The sequence below is a fragment of the Thermobia domestica genome, chromosome 7, assembly GCF_964235325.1.
Source record: "Thermobia domestica chromosome 7, izTheDome1.hap1.1, whole genome shotgun sequence".
Lineage (NCBI taxonomy): Eukaryota > Metazoa > Arthropoda > Insecta > Zygentoma > Lepismatidae > Thermobia > Thermobia domestica.
The window spans coordinates 295,015,282-295,035,476 of NC_137460.1; the positions used below are offsets into that span (position 1 = coordinate 295,015,282).

The 20,195-nt window shown below is 37.3% G+C and overlaps 1 protein-coding gene across 1 annotated transcript in view; it reads left to right on the plus strand.

Annotated features, from left to right (window-relative positions):
• Positions 1–232: 232 nt before the first annotated feature.
• Bka (FCF1 rRNA-processing protein Bka) overlaps positions 233–20,195 on the plus strand; it is a 42,931-nt gene continuing 22,968 nt past the window's right edge. Inside the window, exons 1-4 of the mRNA XM_081766726.1 lie at positions 233–391; positions 4,083–4,165; positions 6,792–6,863; positions 12,367–12,515. Of these exons, the coding sequence (XP_081622852.1) occupies positions 389–391; positions 4,083–4,165; positions 6,792–6,863; positions 12,367–12,515 (307 nt within the window). The 5' untranslated portion in view covers positions 233–388. The remainder of the gene's footprint in view (positions 392–4,082; positions 4,166–6,791; positions 6,864–12,366; positions 12,516–20,195) is intronic.

The window sequence follows — 20,195 nt, forward strand, 5'->3', positions numbered from 1 at the left end:
AACATTTATAGGCCCAAACGTAGCAAAAAATCCTCATTAGTTCCAGGACATGCTAAAAGGAATAATACATCGTTGATAATAATAATAATAATAATAATATAATAGGTTGCATCTTACCGCTCAGATTGTTCATCTGATATCTTCATGGAACAACATAATGAGAGAGATGGATACATTAATAGATAGATTTGAGAAGAAGTAAAAAACTAAATGAACAGTAATAACAAATAAAAGACTAGCGATAACCGCATGCCACTTGTGCTGCACACTGTTAACATATGTGAGACGATAGTCGAAGTACACAATTATTATAACTGAAGAGAACAAAACTTTTAAACAAAACTAAAAGAAAACTAGAAATTAGTAAATCAGAGACGGAAATAATAGCATGGTAAGAAAAGCGTTTACAGTAGTCATTAGACTATGTAATAGAACTTTCTGAAGCACTTAAAGAATTTCTTTCCTTTCAAGTTGATACCTATAATTCACTTGAACTTTGAAAACTTTTTTTTTTTTTTTTTTTTGTATGCTTGATTTCCATAAGTCTAAATTTTTCAATAAGCGTCGTTTTATACTGCGTGTAGGCCAGCTTTAAATAAGGCATAAAAAAAAAGTACTGGTGTAGTTTTAGCGCACCAGATTTTGGAAGATTTACAGATAAAATTGAGTATTTTCTATGAAAAGATATTTTCATAAGGACCATATTTCTGCAGACGACAAAATTTTATACAAAGTAATAAAGTTGTATTTCAGGTTTACAAGTTTAGGGTTTCTAGTGTAAAATCATTACCAGTGCTTTATGGTGGAGAAAATAAGTGAGTGCATATCAAAGATGACGGGTTAACTTCCGCAGATGGCGGCCTCAAAGTACTAGGACAAAACGTGCCCAGCGGGGCTCTAACCTGCTTTCACTCGCTAAGGCCCGCTCAGGAATACTATCTGACTTTAATAAACTTTGGTACAGAAAGGGGGATTAGTTAGTAATCTAGAACTTTGCAGGTCCAATTCGGGCCGCCATTTGTGAAAGTTTAGCCAAGATGGCTGTTAGATGTTATTTTCCGCTGGCGGTGTATTTCTGCAGAATGTACAGAAGCTGTATTTTATGTTTATACGTGGAGCGTTACTAGTGTAAAGCCGTGACAAGTGCTACTGAAACTCACATATTTGCCAAAATCCACTTCTTTTTCACTGTGCTCGCTTACGCGTATCACCACTGACGTGCCTGCTCCCTTCGGACGCGCTACATCGCGAACCCACCACTTTGCCCTACCCTGACTCGGTTAGACAGCAATCGTGTATTTTAGTGGACACCTAACACAGATTGGCTTGTGCTTTTACACTGTGCTTCTTATGCCGTACGTATGGAAATCGTATTTATACTCAAATCGAAAAAGAGTTGTAATTTTTCAACGATTATCTCTGGTGGGGCCCTTGAATTTTATCTATGCCAAGTGAGACATTTTAATGTTGCCCAGCGCAAATCTTTTAGGAGACAGTAAGAATTAAATTAGTGAAATAATTACAAGTTTTGAACAATTATTTCTAGTGGTACGCCAAAACTACACTTGCACGAATAAAGTAAGGTATCCAGTGCGGTCTTGAAAACCATTTCTCTTCACAGGGTATGGGCCGAAATCAGTTTATAGACTTGCAGTCAAGCAGACAACTCATCCTTTACAGTTTCGCCAATGTGTCGAATTTAAAAATGTACCTCTGTACGTGTTGTCATTATAGCGGAAAGTTGCGGAACTGGTTTTTGATGTTAAGATCACAGATACTGTGCAGGCCCACTTTTGGCTTAGCACTTGAAATAATTCTTGAAAAATTACGATTATTTCAGTAATTTCCTTCTTATTGTGTCTTCATTGATTTGCGCTGGGTAACATGAAAATATCTCGCATGGCATTGTTAAAATTCAAGTGGGTCATCAAAAGCAATTGTTGAGAAACAACCTGTGCTAAGTGGCCACTACAAAGCACGATTACTAATATGCCGAGTCAGGGCAGAGCGAAGCTGGTGGGCCCGAGCGTGTGCGTCCAAAGACTGCAGTCATGTCAGCGAAGGTGGGTATACGCAAGGGTATTGAAAGCAAGTGGGTTTTGGCAGTGATGCGAATTTCAATACCATTTGTCATATTTTCGTAGTAGTAGCGTTCCACATGTAAGCATAGAAGACATGTACACTGTGCAGAAAAACACCGCCTGTGGGAGATAGTTTCTAATACTGTCATCTTTCATATGCAGTCACTTATTTTACCCTTAGTAAAGATCTTATAAGAGTTTCACAATAGTAATCCTGCATTTGTAAACATAAAATACAGGTGTATTACTTTGTATTGAATTCGATTGCTTGCAGAAATTTTTTTATTTAATAATATGTCTTTACATGCGAATTATTGAATTTTAAGAATGCTAATAAAACTCCAACTGACCGAAGCAGTGTATATATATATATTTATTTATTAAGATTATATATCGTGCTTTGGTCAATTGGAGTTTTATTAACAATCTTGAATTTTCCAAAGCTGCAATGAATATTTTACATATTGAATTTTACCTGTAAATCTTCTAAATGTGGTGTCAAAACTAAACCAGCACCGTAAATATCACGTACGGAAATTTTGCTAGTTTCCGCAGACATAAGTTAGAACTACAACATTGAAACTCCATGTAGCGTTTAAATTCAAAATTACTCTTTCTCAACATCTTGGTTTGCACGCAACATCGCTGTTGCGCCTGCTCACTACTGACGCTCAGGCTCGGGCCCCCTGCTGCGCTCCCTCTGACTTTGTTAGATAGCATTCCTGCTTTTAGTAGCCACATATAACAAGTTGGTTCGTGTTTTGCGCACTGTAGTTTTGTGCCATACGTTCACATTGTATTTATTCTGAGCCCGCCTGAACTCAATCTGTAAGTAGTAATGAAAAACTGCATTTAGTGCATGCTCTGCTAATAGAAATACAAAGCTCTAACCAAGCCTGAAAATGCCAGAAATGTGTCAAAATTTGGTAGAACCGTCTGCCAAGGGCGTGTAGGAGGAGTCGATTTCCTAATCAAAGTAGTACATATTATGTATGGCGTGTCAGTGAAGGTGGAAATACTCATAAAAGAGGTCGTTTACAACGGCTCACTATGAATCACGGCACCGGCTCCGGAACCGTCGATGGATTAGGTGAGGTACTGAATGCAATCTAAAAAAGTATCTTGTCTTGTATGAAGAAATTTGTGAAATGCAATTAAATTACTTCGGAAGAAAACTCCAGAAATAATTATTCACAGTAAACAAAAATTAAAAATTCGTACATGACAAAGAGAAAAAGGTATGAATTTGTTCCCTTTATATTGGTTTATATTATTTGTGGGCAATTATTGAATGTTCTAGTTTTTTCTATAATGTTTATTGAAACCTAGTGAACTGATAGCTTATATTTATACTATTTAAAGTGAAGCTAAGGCTTGCGTATCCGTTCCATACTGTTAAATTCGATCCTAAATATTTCTAGTGAAACCAGTGTCTTAGACATCCAACAGGTGTGGATGTACGGATGCTTTCCGACAACTTTAATCTTAAACTCAGTATTTTGAAGACCAGATAATGATTGCCAAGATGTAGCGTATCTTCGAACAACTTTATCCGTTCCCTCAAACAAAAGATGTCCATTCAACGTTTGAAATCACAATATATTATCGTCTCTGAACACTTACGAGGTATGAAATTGATTGTAAGAACGCATTATATGGGCTGTGTTTGTAGTTTGGTACAGTCAACGACAGAAGTTCTTTGTGTTTGATGAAATTAGTTTCGTAAATAACTTCAGAATGGAAGGACAATTTGAGTAGTTTTCAATAAATTATAAACAATGTAATTTTTTTGTACGTTACCACCATTATTTCCAAAATAAATTTTACGAAATGGAAAGACTTTTGTCGCTGACTGTACATGCACTGTTTCTGTTCGTTCCCCCTCTATGAAGCCAAGCACTAGGCAACTAGATATGCTTCCATTGTTTCAAGTTACTGAAACTGTTTATGTATCTCAAGTGTTTTTGTTTAGCTTAGTTTTTTATTTATTTATTTTTTCAGGGGAAGGCAAGGAAGACGAGGAAGATCGCGCTGCAGAGATTTGCGCAGATGAAGAAAATGATCAGCCCGAGTGATTCCAGGATGTAAGTATTAGAATTGACACTCACAGGAAAGAAGTTTTTTTCTAAAAAAATTAGTTTAACGTCCTACGATTATCCACTGAGGCTAAGGGAGGCGGTGATGATAATGGAGTGATGACACTGCGAGAAAACGAGATAACCCATGCAGACGGTGTTAGTCGACTACACAGCCCACTTGGCGGGAGCTGGGATTGAACCAAGAACTCTCTGCGCCAGAGCTGAGTTCTGTACCACTTAGTCATCGCGGCCTCAGGAAAGAACGGTTTTACATATTATACGTAAAAGTAGTAATGGTAACACGTGAGTCATTCTTTGTTATTTTCGATATTCTCCTTTGATGATGTTATAATGTTATTCACTATTATTGCTGTAGAGTAGGGAAGGCGAAAAGATTTTGGGTGTGAGATCCAAATCTCGTACCCAGAACCAGATTTTATAATAAATTTGAAATTTCATATTCAGATAAAAGGTACTCAAATTCATGTTTTTTAAAGTTTATATATGCAATTAATTCTCAGTGCTCATATTGCATTTCTGTATATATATTGTGTATATATTCGCAATATGAGCACAGCGTGTCTAGACCGAATTGGCATAACTGTGGGACGTTAAACTGAAAGTGATACAATAATAATAATAATGTTTCAATTATTTTCCTTCTATTTCAAAGGGGGAAAATAGGAGGAATAGTTTACTAGTAAATTAAAATCAAAAGCTGTGATTTTCTCTAAAATGACTGTAACTGTCAGCTCATCTGATTAACAACCGTAAAAAAATGCCATACCTCATTCACTAAATCTCAAAATTTCTGAAAGATTGATATATTAATGTAACTGTTTCATACTAATGACTTTCTGAAAAGTGTGTAATAATTTTCTTGATCGTTTGTGGTGGAGAAATTCGTTATTAAACTTAAAATATGCCGTAATTAATTTCTTTATGGACGAAGTTTTCCAGAAACGCGTATTGTACAGGGTGGCCCAAAAGTAGGCATACTGTCCAGTACTGATCAGCTCATTGCATTTTATATCATTTCTTATTGTTATCCATCAGGTAGGGTTAGTTTCTTTATTTTTTTGTTTTTAATGTGTTTTTACTTCCATCTTACGCTCGGAAAAGCCGAAGCAAATAAACCCACAAACTAGAATGTTATACTTCATCAATGCAGGGGTATATACCTTCTTTTGGGCCACCCTGTATATTTTCTTTGCATTTCGTTAATTAATATGTTAGTGATAACTGCAGCATGGTATGATTTAAGTTTAGAAATGGCAGTGGAAACGTCAAGTATATTTTTCAAAGTGTTGTGATTATATTCTCACTATTTTCTGGTAAGCACGGGGGAAGGTGGTGATCTGAAAGTAAGATTACAAAGCCTGCAGTGAAATGTGTATATATTATTTCATACAACGTATAGAACTAACAGGTAATATATATATATTAGGTTATTTTTCAAACATTTGCATATCGGCTGAGGCACTCTTCGCATGGTGCAATGAGTTTGAAGATTCCCTCCTGGTAAAAAATCCTGTCCTTACGTATTGGGCGATGTTGTACGAAATGTTTCACCTCCTCGTCTGAAGCAAAGCGACGCCCTCCTAGGTGCTGCTTCAAGAGCGGGAACAGGTGAAATTCGCTTGGCGCAATGTCCGGGCTGTAGGGAGGGTGGTCGATGATATTCTGGCGAAAGTACTTTAACAGCTGTGTGGCTCGGCCACTGCGCTTCTCGTCGGTGACGTTTTCTCTACCAGCCGCGAACTTTCGACAACATTGTGCGACATGCTGACGAGACATTACAATCTCTTCGTAAGCCTCTACCAGTTCCGGGTAAATTTCAGCCGCAGTTATATGTTTCGCCAATAGAAATCGAATAACTGAGCGAACTTCTTCGCGAGATCAGTTTTCCAAACGGATTGCCATTTGTGTTTAGCTACAACTAGCTGGCGGGTGCTGAAACTGTATAGTTACCAACTCCATGTTTTAAAATTACCGCATACTTCTCATTTCTCTGTAACAGACGAAATTCCAGAAATATTGGCCTTGTAACCTTAGTTCCTGATTCTCCCTCGTACTTTATTTGTGCTGCTGCTTTCAAGTTGCTTTCTACCCATTATACATATAGTCCAAGCTTTTGCAGAAGAAGACACATTTTCAATTTCTTGTAACTATGCTGCTTTACATTCATAGTATTCCCTGTCACGGCCATAGTGTTCGACACTAAGATGCTTTAGATGTGCATTGCATCGTCCATCTCAGTCGTATTATTGTCATTAAGTCTTTAGAATTTTGACGTTTGTTATATTGTAGTGTTCTTAGTTCGCATGAAACCGTAATGTGTTATGTATCTGAAGTTGTCGTTTAACATGTGGATTTAAAATATGTCATAATATGAACGAAGCGCCATTTGAGAAAATATTCAACTTTATGTTGGATTAGGAACACTGTTAATCTAATTGTATTACAGATTCTGTCAAATTATTTCCCTTCCTCTGTAGTTGCTTCGTACAAAGAGTCATTTCTTTTTATTATTGTTACAATGATGCTCCAATTTAAATGGTCCAATTTTATTTGTAATTATTTTAATCTTAACGTAAAGACTTGACGTAATACCAATTGCTTTTAATTTCAGAAACGAAAAGGATCGGCAGCCACCGAGAAAGCAGAAGCCACCCGACCCTCATGAGATAAAAATCCGCGAGGTGTAAGTAAAGCGTTTTCTTTTGTTTTTCCTTTAAATGTGGTCTCTGAAAAGTAACGACGTCTACAAATTCAATACGTTTGGAAGAGTAGCGCCTTTTTATTTTACCAGATCTATTAAAATTACAAGGAGTGTGCAGGCACGTAGCCAGAATTTCTTGAAGAGGGGGTCCGTGACATGAAATACTGTGGTCATCACACCAGGGGCTCGATCATTCTAAACAATTTTACTGGAACATATATTGGTTCGTTTAGCCAGGATTTCGTAACGGGGGGGCAGGCAGTGACATGAAATTCTGAAGGCCCAGGAGCTTGATCAATCTAAACTACTTTACTATCAACATATTGGTTTGTGAGGATATGTTCGTAAGTACTTTAATAAACTATGAGGAAATATCGAGTAAAATTAAAAAAAAAAAAAAAAAAAAAAAGTATTGAAAAAGATTATACAATATTTACATCCTTCCTCTGTTTATTCAAATATAACAATTTTCCTTACATTCAACTATTATAAAAAGTACATATTCACTATTATAAAAAGTAGATACTCAATAATGTCTTGTAAAATATTTTGCAATATCTGCGTTCCTTTTTCTGTTGAATCAAAAGCTAACAGAACTTTCTTTCCATATATATTTTTGTTTTTATTATTCCGTCAACTACTGTCTGTTTCAAATGACAGGTTAAAGGAGCAGTAGAAAATTGTTTTTGAAATAACATGTTTGATATTGCAAGGATGCGATGACGAAAAATTATGATAAAAAATGTCCACGCTGGTACACAACGGCACTATGCTTTCGGAAGCTTGAAATCTCCCTAACTAGTAGCAGAAATTCTGAGAATTCCGCAACTTATCTAGAAATTTCAAATTCCCTGACTCTTACAGGATATACCACTCACCTCGCAACCATGTGTTGCAAGTAATACAAATTTCCTCATAAGAAAGAGTAACCAAAACCAACGCTGATCCTTCTTTTTCTCATTTCATTTTGTTTCATCCTTCCCCATTTTTTTTTTTTTTTTCCATTTCTGGTCTCGAAGGGGGAGGGGTCCGGATCCCCCCTCCCTTGACTACGTGCCTGGAGTGTGTGAGTCCAAGTCTCGCAAAGCTGTTTCTACAAAAGTAGTATGTCGCTCGAAGCAGTTTTTTCCTGTCGTTGTCAGCAATGTTCCATCGCTCATTATACTTCCGCAGCATTTCTTAAGAGCTTCAACTGTATTTATATTGTCTTATTCGATAGTAAAACAAGGTTTCCATTTTCCTGTCGCCAGTGCACTTGCCCTGTTGATTTGGATATGTAGATAGAGTCCAGTTTAGCGTGGACTTCGCTCAATCGTATCTAATGCAGTATTGTTTCCAAGTTCTCAGTTCCTTTCATATTCTCTGCCACTAAGCATGTCATTTTCTTACGCGTGTACCCTCGTCTTTTCCGTTCCAAGTAGAAAGTATGATTGTATTGCTTATTCGTTTCTAGACAGTGGGATTTGCCTAGCTACTAGTGCTTTCCGCATTAGTCCTGCTTTTATTTTTATGTACAAGCAGACGAATAAACGTTAGGCTACGTTATCAGAGACTCCGTCAGAACTATGCTGCCTATGTGAGCTGTATCACTGACTGTTCGTGAACCTTGGGGCCGTGGTGGTTCAGTCGTAGAGCGTTCACCTCTGGTGCATGGGGTCCTTGGTTCGATACCAGCTCGTGCCAAGTGGACTTCGTGGTGGACAGACACCGTGTCCGTGGGTTTTCCCGGAGTCATGCCGTATAATCCCACTTTATTCGTTCCACCAAATTGTATTCATTTCTCATCATCACCGTCTCCTTTAGCCTAGCCGGCATAACGTGGAACGTAAAACCGAAAGATTTCATTCCATTTTCGTGAGCTTTTTGTGTGTGAAGCTCGGTTTCTGAACGTTAAGCAATATTTCTCTCCTGTTACTTTTTGATGGTACATCTGGATCTATGCGAGTCTCTTTACTGACGAGTGTTTTGTCTTGTTTTTATTTGCAGCAACTTAGAGCTGTATCATGTTTGGCTGTTGATCCCATCAAATCTCCAACTTCTGCTGTTGTGACGTCAAACAGCACACAAGTGGCCAAGAAAATTCCAAATCTGTGATAATTGTGTAACGGAGTTGTATCAAATATGGCAAAGATCCACCCACTAGGTCTATCATTTATTAGTGAAGACATAAGAAAGCCTCAGGGCGTCCCCATGTGCGGCGATGTCCTAGAGCGAGTGAAGTAAAGCTTTGCTGACAGTCCTACAAAATTAGCCCCGCGTGCTTCTAGCGAGATTTAAAAAAAAAAAAAAGTCTATTTTGTTACAAAATGACACAAAAACCATCTCTGTAAGGATCCTGAATCAGTTTATATGAATTAACAAAGTTGTTCTTTTTTAAAGCACCCTGTAGTTTAATTAAAATTCTGTAATTGAAAAGCACTTCTCTGATTGGTGTAATAAGTGAACATATAAATATTGAAAATAATCAACACAAAGAGTGAAAAAATCGAGGAACCGGTATATTCGGCTCCATATTCCTGAGTTTGAGTCCCGGTGCAATCATTCACTTTTTCACACTTTTTGTGTTATTGATTTCGCACCTACAAAAGATGTAGTGTGTAAAAAAAAAAAAAAAAAAAAAAAAAAAGTTTTTTTCTTCCTTTGATTAATATAATTGAAGGTAATCTCCTAGAAAGTAGAGTTAAAAGCGACCTCCTTCCCCTTCCTTTGGAGAAAGGCCATGAAGGCCCATGATTTATTGTGTGAGGGGTAAAGGTTCCACAGTTTGACTAGCATTCACACAGATAATATAGTCTAACACACCGTTTCTTCCCCATTTTAAGGAGGCTGGGTAAGCTGTAGATCCACATTGGAATGAGGGTAAAACGAGAAAAGTTTCCCGTCTCACAGAGAGTCGAAGTCAGGTCGCCCAGTTGGGAGGTACGCACCTCACCAATTACCCTATCACGCCTCTAAAAACCTCTGTTGATCTAATGAGAAGCTAGTTCAGTAAAGGAATAACGGACTTGGAGACAACAAAGCCAGAAGTAAGAACATTAGGAGTTCGATGTGGTGACCACACACTACCAAGTTGAAGCTGCGTTCTTTGGGTGAGCGAAAGTTGATGAGGTAAACGCGCTGAAATGTGTTACTTATTACGTAAAAGATGACTTAAACGAAAAAGGAGTTGTATAAGTTATAAAAGTATAAAGAATTCAAAGTAATAGAAAGATAAACCTCGAAGAATATATTTTTCAATATTAACAAAAGAACTTAAAATTAAATTGGACAATAGCTTATTGAATGTGTGATAACAGTAGTTAATTGAAGAGAGAGAGAGAGAGAGAAAAAGCACACAAATCACGCAAAGAAGAAACATTCTCATTTCGTCCCTTACAGTATTCTTATGCATATACAGTTAGAATAACCTAGGAAACCTGACAAGTGAGGGGAAAATGTGTATATACAGTCCGCTTAAATATACAGTCCGCTAAAAAATATTATTCTTCATATGCTTTTTATGAGCTAGTCGAGATTAGAGGAAATCGCATTTACCTGTAAATATGTTAAAATAGAGGAATTCCATATATTTATGTGTTACACTCGTTAATATACTCAACAGGTGTTCACCGTTGAGTGCTCTATGTGTTTATGTATTTATATCACATATTGCTCTATGTATTTATATCACATATGGACAGAAACAAGTTTGTTTCGCCTTGGTGTTATTATGCAACAACAAGGTTATGCTGGAAGGGGTCACATAAGCTTAAAGCGGAATCCAACTGCTTCTCGGCTTACATCCGAGGGAAACTGTCCTTCATTTGGACTCGAAACCGGGACTAATTGGTCACAACTGCGATACGTCTGCCGACTCACTCACGGACTCCTGATAAAAATACGTTGCACTGATCTTTACATACTTGTTAATATAATTGTCAAGAGTCGTATCAAAAGGACAAGGAGATACATAGTTGCAGAACTGAAACCATTATACAGAATTACATATGGACAATTTTAACATACTGCAGAGTACAGAAGAACTTAGTTCACTACGACTTTTATTAGTCCAAGTTAAAGAAATACAAGGACTTAATTTGCATAGCAGTAAGAACTTGAATAAAGATACGAATTATTTGAGTGCACTTTGGCTCTGACCATTTATACATAAATAAAATACCAAAGATACTTCTGATTTCAATAAATGCCTCTCGTGGTGTTTGTATGACCCCCTCCCCCCCCACACACAAAAAGTAGGCATTTCGATGTATTTTATTAATAGTAAACCTTATTAAAATGAAACAATATTTAGAATTTTTCTTTGATTGCAATGCATAACAATAATAATCAACTATTTAAAAAGCACAAAAGAAACATTCATAAACATTAAAAAAAAGTTGCTTTTGTAGTATAATCTCTTTGAGTAATGAACAGAGAATTTAGGTGTGAATATAATACGAATAATATAGAGGAATGAAAGGTGATAACCAGCAAATGTGTGTTCATCAAGATTTTACGAACACTTACACTTTCATGAACATTTTTCGTTTTTTGGTTTAAACCAGCCAATCCTGCGCAGAAGTGAGCACGTGCACAAGCTGTTCCCCGCATGAATGTTATAGTGACAGTGAAAGAAATTGAAGGATAACATGTCAATGTGAAATTTGCTACAAACTTTGCAAAACATTTACAGACATTTGAATTGCTCTTCAATTCATTCAGGGTCTCCTCGTTAAAAAGAAAAAAAAAGCACACATGAGTCGCTTAAAAGTCAAGGTAATATTGCTTTATTATTATTATTATTATTATTGGAAAGACGTTGTCTATCATGAATTTGTATCATGTGGTCAGATGATAAACAAACAGTTGTACCAGATATTTTACAGCGGTTAAAGGATGTTGTGCGTAGGAAGAGGCCTGAATTGTGGGAAAACCAGATTTGGGTGGTACACCGTGGCAATGCACGTACTCACAATTCACTTCTCATCCCCAGTTATCTGGTCAAACATAAGACTCCCCTTGTGCCCTATTCACCATATTCTCGGGACCTAGCCCCAGAAGATGTTTTCTTGTTTGCCAATCTTAAAATCACTTTGAAAGGACGTCGTTTCCATACCACACAGAAGATTCAGGATAATACGACAGAAATCCTGCGTACCATTCCAGAAAGTGCATTCCAGAAGACTTTCCAAAAATTACAGAAACGTTGGGAATGGTGTATTGCCAGTAGAGGGGACTACTTTGAGGGAGACAGTACTTAAAATGTACAGTGAGCAATAAAGATGTTTTTCCAAAAGTTTTTTTTTTTTAATATTTTTTTTAAACACATTTCGTGTAGCGAGTTTTTATGAATAAAGTATTGACTTTCCTAAACAATGCGTTACTGTTACTGAGGTGCTACCGCTGGTGATAGATACAAATAAGCAATTGTAGAGGAGCACAAGAGGAGTGAAATTGAATAGTTCTTAGCAGAATTACTGACGTGGATTGTTTTTTTCTCTCTTAGGCCTCAGGCGTCGTCCGCTCTGTTCTTCCAGTACAACACTCAGTTGGGGCCTCCGTACCACGTGCTGGTGGATACAAACTTCATCAACTTCTCCATTAAAAATAAACTGGACATTGTTCAAAGTATGATGGACTGCCTCTATGCAAAGTGTAAGTATTCTATCAATTTCATTACGTAGAGAAGTATACTTTCAGCTTTTCGTATGTTTTCTTTTTTTTTTCTCTCTCTCTCTCTCTCTCTCTCTCTTTTCTTTTTGGTGTTTTATATATATGAAAATGAAATGTTTAAGGTTTACGTCTCACGGTCAGGCTAAAGGAGACGGTGATGATGAGAGACGAGTGAAATGGTGGAATGAAGACAGTGGAAGGAAACGGGAGAACGCCGAGAAAACCCTCGAGCACGGTGTTTGTCCACCACAAAGTCCACACTGCGCGAGCTGGGATTGAACCAGGGACCCCAAGCACCGGAGGTGAACGCTCTACCACTGAGCCATCGCGCCTCCTATAGAGAGAGAGCGAGAGAGAGCAAGCAGTCAAAAAGTTCCCGAAATGTTGTGGTTTTGGTGTTTGTGATACAATGACAATGAACGTTGTACAATTCGGTTCTTAAGTTGCCTATTTATGTATTTGACAAGTGTGACAGGTCATAACAGGCAGCATACAAGAAGTGTAGTTGAACGGAGGAGTGTTTGGTGATCAGTTTCACATATGGAGCAACACGCAGACATCAAGTTCCTGTGCAAACTGAGGAAAACACTGCTTCAGAGATTTAGATAGTCTTAAAAACAGTTTAGCACCTTCGGATGTTTGGGTCACCCCTAAGCTTAAAATGGGCCTCAAAGATACCCGTTTGGCCATCGTATAAGAGATCAAAACTAACGTGACGGCTGAACTTAGGAAGATACCAAAAGAGAACTTTCGTCGGTATTTCCAGCAACCACAAGAGCAGTGAAGCAAGTGTTGTGTTCCGAAGGTGATTAAGTAAATGTATAAAAAGAGCTATTACAAAATTCCAGGAACTTTCGTACTGTCCTAGTATATATATATATGGAACAGTAAGTTTGTTTTGAAATAGCTATCATGAAAATGTTAACTTGAAAAATAATAATTCTGGCGTGTTAGAGACAGTATACTAACTTCGTTCAAATGAAACTTTTTTTTTTTTTCATTTTATTGGTTTGTTTGTTTCGGAGCAGTGGCGGAGCCAAGGGTGGGCTGGACGGCCAGGCCCCCTTGCTCAAAATCTTGCCCCCCCTAGCGGCCCCCCCACACAGAGTGATACTGCTATAGGTCGACAAACGGTGAGTTAATAGTGGCCTCAAATTAAACTACTACCGAAACATATCTCGACAACAAAGTTACCAACTGCAGAATATCGTATGTTGCAATAGTCTGCGTTCCGAGCAAAAATCTTCAGGCTCCTTTTTGTTTGTAGTACAGCAAGATCTAATTTATCGAAATCTGTAAGGTGCATGCATTGACCTCAGCATCTGAACGTTCCTTTTAACCTCTGTCCCTTATCTGGTTGTCTTCTTTGTTTTCGACAAAGAAAAAAAAGAAAGAAAAAAAAAGCAAAATCAGTCTGCATTCTGATTTGCTTCAATGTTGAAAATCATACTAAAATAAGAGATGCTTACTTACAAATAGCATGCACTGCAGTAAAACTTTACACTCGTGTTGGACGAAAGAAGTCTTCGTACACTAAGTAATTAATTTCCATCGATTAGTCCATGCCCCTCTTTCAGATCTAATCTCAAAACTTACAATATTAATTTAGCATCGACTACAGGATAGTAGCGTTATTTCAACTACATTTGAATTTATTTTAAGGCTTTGAAACATCCGAGACTCAGAGGATAGAAATAAGGGAAATTAGTGAATAGGGCCACCGAGAAAGAATCTTGGTAATCTCCTCAATTGAAATATTTATCCACGAGGGATCAATCACACCATCTTCCGAATCTTAAGCTGATGTTCTACCGCTGAGCTTTCGCCATTCAGTGTGGGTGTGAAGTGTTTGTGTATTTGAATTCACGTCAAATTCTAAAAAGTAGTGAAGGTAAACAAACGAAAGAAAGGAAAAGGACCACGTATACTTCTTTTGCTGTAAGGAGTCCCGACTTAAATGTCTGTTCTAACACTGTTTGATATTAGGGAAAGAAAAACATATTTTCTCTTTTTGCTTCAAAGAGTGCTCACTTCATTATTTTAATACAGGCACATTCATTACTCAGTTTCAGAGCTCAAGGGTAAAAGTAACCAAAAGTAATTGAACTACGGCCAGATCAAAACAAGATTCTGGAACTGGGGCAGTTGCCCGGGCGCCAGCAAACTAATATGTGTGTTTATTGTTGTAGATGTACATAGATGAAAGGGGTACTAATCGCAAAATTTGCCCTGGGCACCAAATGTCTAGTTTCGTCACTGATTAGGCTACCATTTTTTTGGCAGTTTACTTTAAAGTGAAACTTAAGCTTCAAGAGCAAGGCTTATAATTTAAAGTGGGGTGGAACGGCAAATCACTGTCCTGTTAGAGTTCAGTTCCTGTTTCTGTGCGACGTTTGTCTCGTAAGCACTTTTGTCCTCGTACATCACATTTTACTTTATTATTATTAATAACAATACAGTTTATCTACCAAACAACTATTTATATTATTATGCGGTATTGAACCAAATCTGGAACTTGTGATATTTATTTATTTCCATCATTCCATCCGGGAAATAAATGTCATCTATACGAGATGGAATGTTTTCGGGTAAAATTTAATATGACTGCTGCCATGCTGTAACTTTGAGCTTCGCCTTATTTTAAATAGATGCAGACCTGTCGGAAGGTTTGATTCTTGTAGAGTCACTAGTTCAAACGCTGTCGAAAATGTGGTCTGGAGAATATGACTCTCAACGAACAACATTCGAACAAATTTATCAAGAATATTTGTGGGTATGCAAAGAAAATGGTCCTGAAATTCCAGAGCCAGAAACAGACAGACTATAGGGGTTCCTCGTGGAAATGAACTAGACATTTGCCATCGAAATTAACACAAATTCATTTTGGATGAATCTCTTCCTTCATTGGAGGCAGAAAATGAATTTTCTAAAGATAATATACTAAGAGATATTTTCTGCCTACTATTGATAAAGCAATCACTGAGACGGAAAAACGCTTTGGATCATGTAGCAAAATCATTAGATCAATCACCACTCTAAAAAGATGAAAACTTTCTAAATTACAACATTGTGGAGCATATGGCCAGTATTATGAAAGTGATCTGGAAATATTTAAATGTAAACTCAAAATCGTCCCAAACACAATTAAGTTGTATGAAGAGAGAGAAAACCAAAGTTGATTCCTTGGTGAATTTCGTTGATCTTTGCGTCTACAAAAACGCATTCCTTGAAACCCACAAAATAGATATCATCTCTGTGACTTTATCAGTTTCTAGTGCTACTTGTGAAAGGTCATTCTCATCTTTGAAAAGATTAAAGACATATAGGCAATTCAATGACTGATGATAGGTTGAAAAATTTAGGATTACTTTATATTGAAGAAAATTGCTAAATCGTTAGATCTTGAAGAAGTTGTTGATAAGTTTGCTGCTGCCCACAAGAATAGAAAGATCCTCTTTTAAGTAGAGGCATGACCCTCTAAGTTATTTTCTTGACCTGTAAAAGTGTATTTCTCTGCTTCCACTTAAATCTACCAGCCACACATATTTTAAATGCAGCGATTAAATTACTACTTACTTATATTGGAAATCAATTGTATTAATGTATTCTAGTTGTTTGAAGTAGTACATTCATACATTTTCACCGTAAAAGAGTAAAATTATGAACAACAAAGATGAAAATACTCACCTTGAAAACAAACACACATATATATATATATATATATATATGAAAAAAATTCATTGGAGATGGCCCCCTCAAAATTTTCTTGGGCCCTTCATTGCCCCCCCCCCCTGAGAAAAATTCTAGTTACGCTACTGTTTCGGAGAGAGCTAATATGAAAAATAATAATTGCTAATCGATGATACAGGATACATATGAATAACTTAGATATGAACAATCTTTCCTTATATGCCGAAGCATTAAAGCTACTGTCATACTGCACTGCATAGCGTTGACCCTTTCGGTATACGCTAACACCTTTATCAATGACTTCTTTGTACTGCTAACTTGGCATCATACCTGAAACTTTCTGCCTTTCTCAGGAACTTTTCTTCCGTCACCAACAGGAGCGTATTTCTACAATTTTTCATTAAAACTGAAGACCCCGACATAAATCAGAACAAAGAAAATTCGGACGACAATTGGCATAATATTATTTTGAGTTTAATGGAAGCATAAGTCTAGGAAATTGTAATAATAATTCCCTTTCTCTTTAGGAAACAGAGCATTTTTCACGAGCTCAACTAAATTTATCAGCCGTTGCGGAAGACGCTTTTCGTTTATTTCACCAGCACATTGATGGCAACTGAAAAACTAAGTTTCAAGTTAAGTTTTTATGCATCACAGATTTTTGTCTATACTTCCTGTAACTAGCTGAAAACTGAATTCCAGTATTTCAAGACATTCGTTCCATATATTACTTCCAGACAGGGAAACAAATTAAAACAGTCCTGATAAATCTGTAAAGTGTGCATTATACTTTTCCCAAGAAGCCAAGTTCATTACTGTTTTGGGGAAGTAAAGTTGTTTAATTCATGTCTCAAAAAGATTCCTTAGGAAGGCAGAAAGGTTCACATATGAATTCAGTGTAGCAGTATTCAGAAATCATCGAAAAAACTGGTAGCGTACTCCGAAACTATATCATTGTAGCTCTAGTACTTTGGAATGCAAGGTAAGACTGTTGAATTTTGAGTTAATCAGAATAATAAATTTCATTTTTCTCTTCTATTTAAGCCACTAGCAAAATACCCGTTCTTCACACGGGGAGAATACATTTCATTTTGGGCATAAAGGGGTAAATTTGGATGTAAACGGCACCTGAAGTGTCACTGTTCATCTCAGCGACCCCGAAAACTATGGATTCGACACTAGTATCGGTCTTTTCGATCATTTTTATGTATCTCCCCACTCCTCCTCCCCAAAGTTGCACCGTCAAAGTGAAATGATAAAAACCATCCCAGGCCCAAACCTCATCTATCTTGAAAATTTGATGGAGATCGGTCGAGTGGTTCAAGAGTTGGTTAAGTCACAAACATAGTAGTTTTCATTTTTATATATGGACATAATCATTGCCCATCCAAGTTAACTGAAACTCTCATTCGTATAACTTGGTATTGAATTGCTTCTTCACAGTCACTAGTTTCCTTTAGACAATCCTTGACATTCGTGATGTACGTAGCCTCCGCCAAGTGAACTTTGTGGTGGACAAACGCCGTGTGCGTGGGTTTTCTCGGGGTTGTCCCGTTTCCTCCCACTTTCTTCATTCCACCATTTCATTCATTACTCATCATCACAGACTCCTTTAGCCTAACCGGCATAACCGTGGGATGTAAAACTCAAAGATTTCATTTCATTTCCTTTTCGTGATGTACGTTTACGTCATGGACATTCGTTTGTTTAACGCCTCATTTCAGCCCTGAAACTTATGAAACTTTATTCTACAGAGAGTTGAACCAAGATTCCATTCTAAGATGATAACCATATAGTGACGACAGAAATCTCAGGTTATGAATGACAGAACATACTATTAGAGGGGATCTGAACTGCATCTCGAAATTTCACAGAGTCGTTACATTCCGCACAGATTTGAACCTGCAAACAGTTGCATTAAAATCGAGCAGTCATTGAAGGGGTATGACAGGAAACAGTGTAAACATAGTTGCAACTTTACAATTTGAAGGAGAGCTCCTCCGTGGCTAAGCGATTACCATACGCGCCTTTGGCGTGGGAGACCCGGGTCCTATTCCCGGCGGGAGCTCATGTGGTTCATGTTTTACGTTAATCTGTAGGTCCCGTCTCATATAGCCTCGCTGCTGAAAGGGACGTTAAACTCAAAATCAACAAGGACTTATCTTATACTATACACCAACGTATTGAGTACGAAAATTTTATGTATATGAATTCTTCCCCTTATTCTGAATGTTTTAGATATTAATGGTGGCTAATTTTTGCGTTGCAGCACGATCAACCGAAAAATTAGTCTAATTAATATGTAGGACATCTGCAATAATGTGCGAGCTTTGTGGTGAACAAACATCATGTGCGTGGGATTTTTCGTGGTATTCCCGTTTCTTCCCACTTTCTTCCTTCCACCATTTCATTCATTTCTCATCATCACCGTCTCCTTTAGCCTAGCCGGCATAAGCGTGGGACGTAAAACTTAAAGATTTCATTTCATTTTTACCTGCAATAGGTGAGATATTAAAGCTATAAACTAAAAATTAACAAATTCTGCTAATGCTATATTGCCAATCTTCACAGTCTCCAAAGGCTATATGAGCTGCTAGACGGTTTTATATTACATCAATTTTATAGTATCATAAAATATTTACTATAATGGATTTTTTGACTCGTGGTTGCACAATAATTAATTGAAGAGTATTTATGGTGTATACACTAATTGAAAAAAAAAAAAACTAATATTATACAAAGAGTGAAGAATGTACTGTTGAATTGAGAATTGAACCCGGGTCTCCAAATTACCATGCTGTTGCGTTAGCCACTACATTACCCAGCGTATTTCCTGAACACTCCGACCACCGCATTTTAGACAGTATATATATATATATATGATTGTTTCCGGAGCGGACTGGGTACTGCAAGGTAATCTGGACATTTAGTTCAATTTCCGGCCCAGTCGTGCTTTTTTCACTCGTCATATATCATTGAATTCGCACCGATTGAGAAACTGGTGTGACTAAATCGACTATTTCCTATATTATTCTTATATAGAACAAAATTACCCATTTTTGTTTTAAAGAAAATTAGACCTTCCTTACTTCATTAATCAGATCTAGACGTAAAAAGGCTTGGAAAACCTGAAAAATTCAAAACAAACCTTTTGCAGGCATCCAGATTAGAGTAATGAATATATGTTGTTTATAAGATAAATAACATCCATTATACAGGGTGTTTCAGAGAAAACGTCCAGTGCTTATAAATCCGAAACGGCTGAGAATAAAAAGATGAAACAAAAACTGAGATAGGAAAATGTCATAGGGCGCATCACATGGTGTTGGTGGTGACCCCGAGGGCCCTCCTTCAAGGGGGCCCAGGGGCCAACTTCAAATTTTCAAGTAGGAACATGTATTGAATCATACCTCATTCAATACTGCTTGAAAAACGAAACAACTTTTGTAGGAAACAATTTTCGATTTGGGCCACCGTTTTTAAATGGCCGCAAAAAGTGGGTCCTGTATCAGATAAAACGTCCAGTGCTTATAGACCTAAATCAGAAACGGCTGAGAATAGAGAGATGAAACAAACACTGAGATACAAACGATGATAAAGCATATCAAGTGGTGTTGTTGCGGTGACCCTCAGGAAACTCCTTGAAGGGGGCCCAGGTGCCAACTTCAAACTGATACAGGACTTTTTGCGGTCATTTTGAAAACGGTGACCCAAATCGAAAACTGTTTCATACAAAAGTTGTTTCGTATTTCAAGGACTATTGAATGAGGTATGATTCAATACATGTTCCCATTTGAAAATTTGAAGTTGGCCCCTGGGCCCCCTTGAAGGAGGGCCCTGTGGGTCACCACGACAACACCATGTGATGCATCCTATGCCATTTTCCTATCTCAGTTTTTGTTTCATCTTTTTATTCTCAGCCATTTCGGATTTATAAGCACTGGACGTTTTATCTGATATAGGACCCACTTT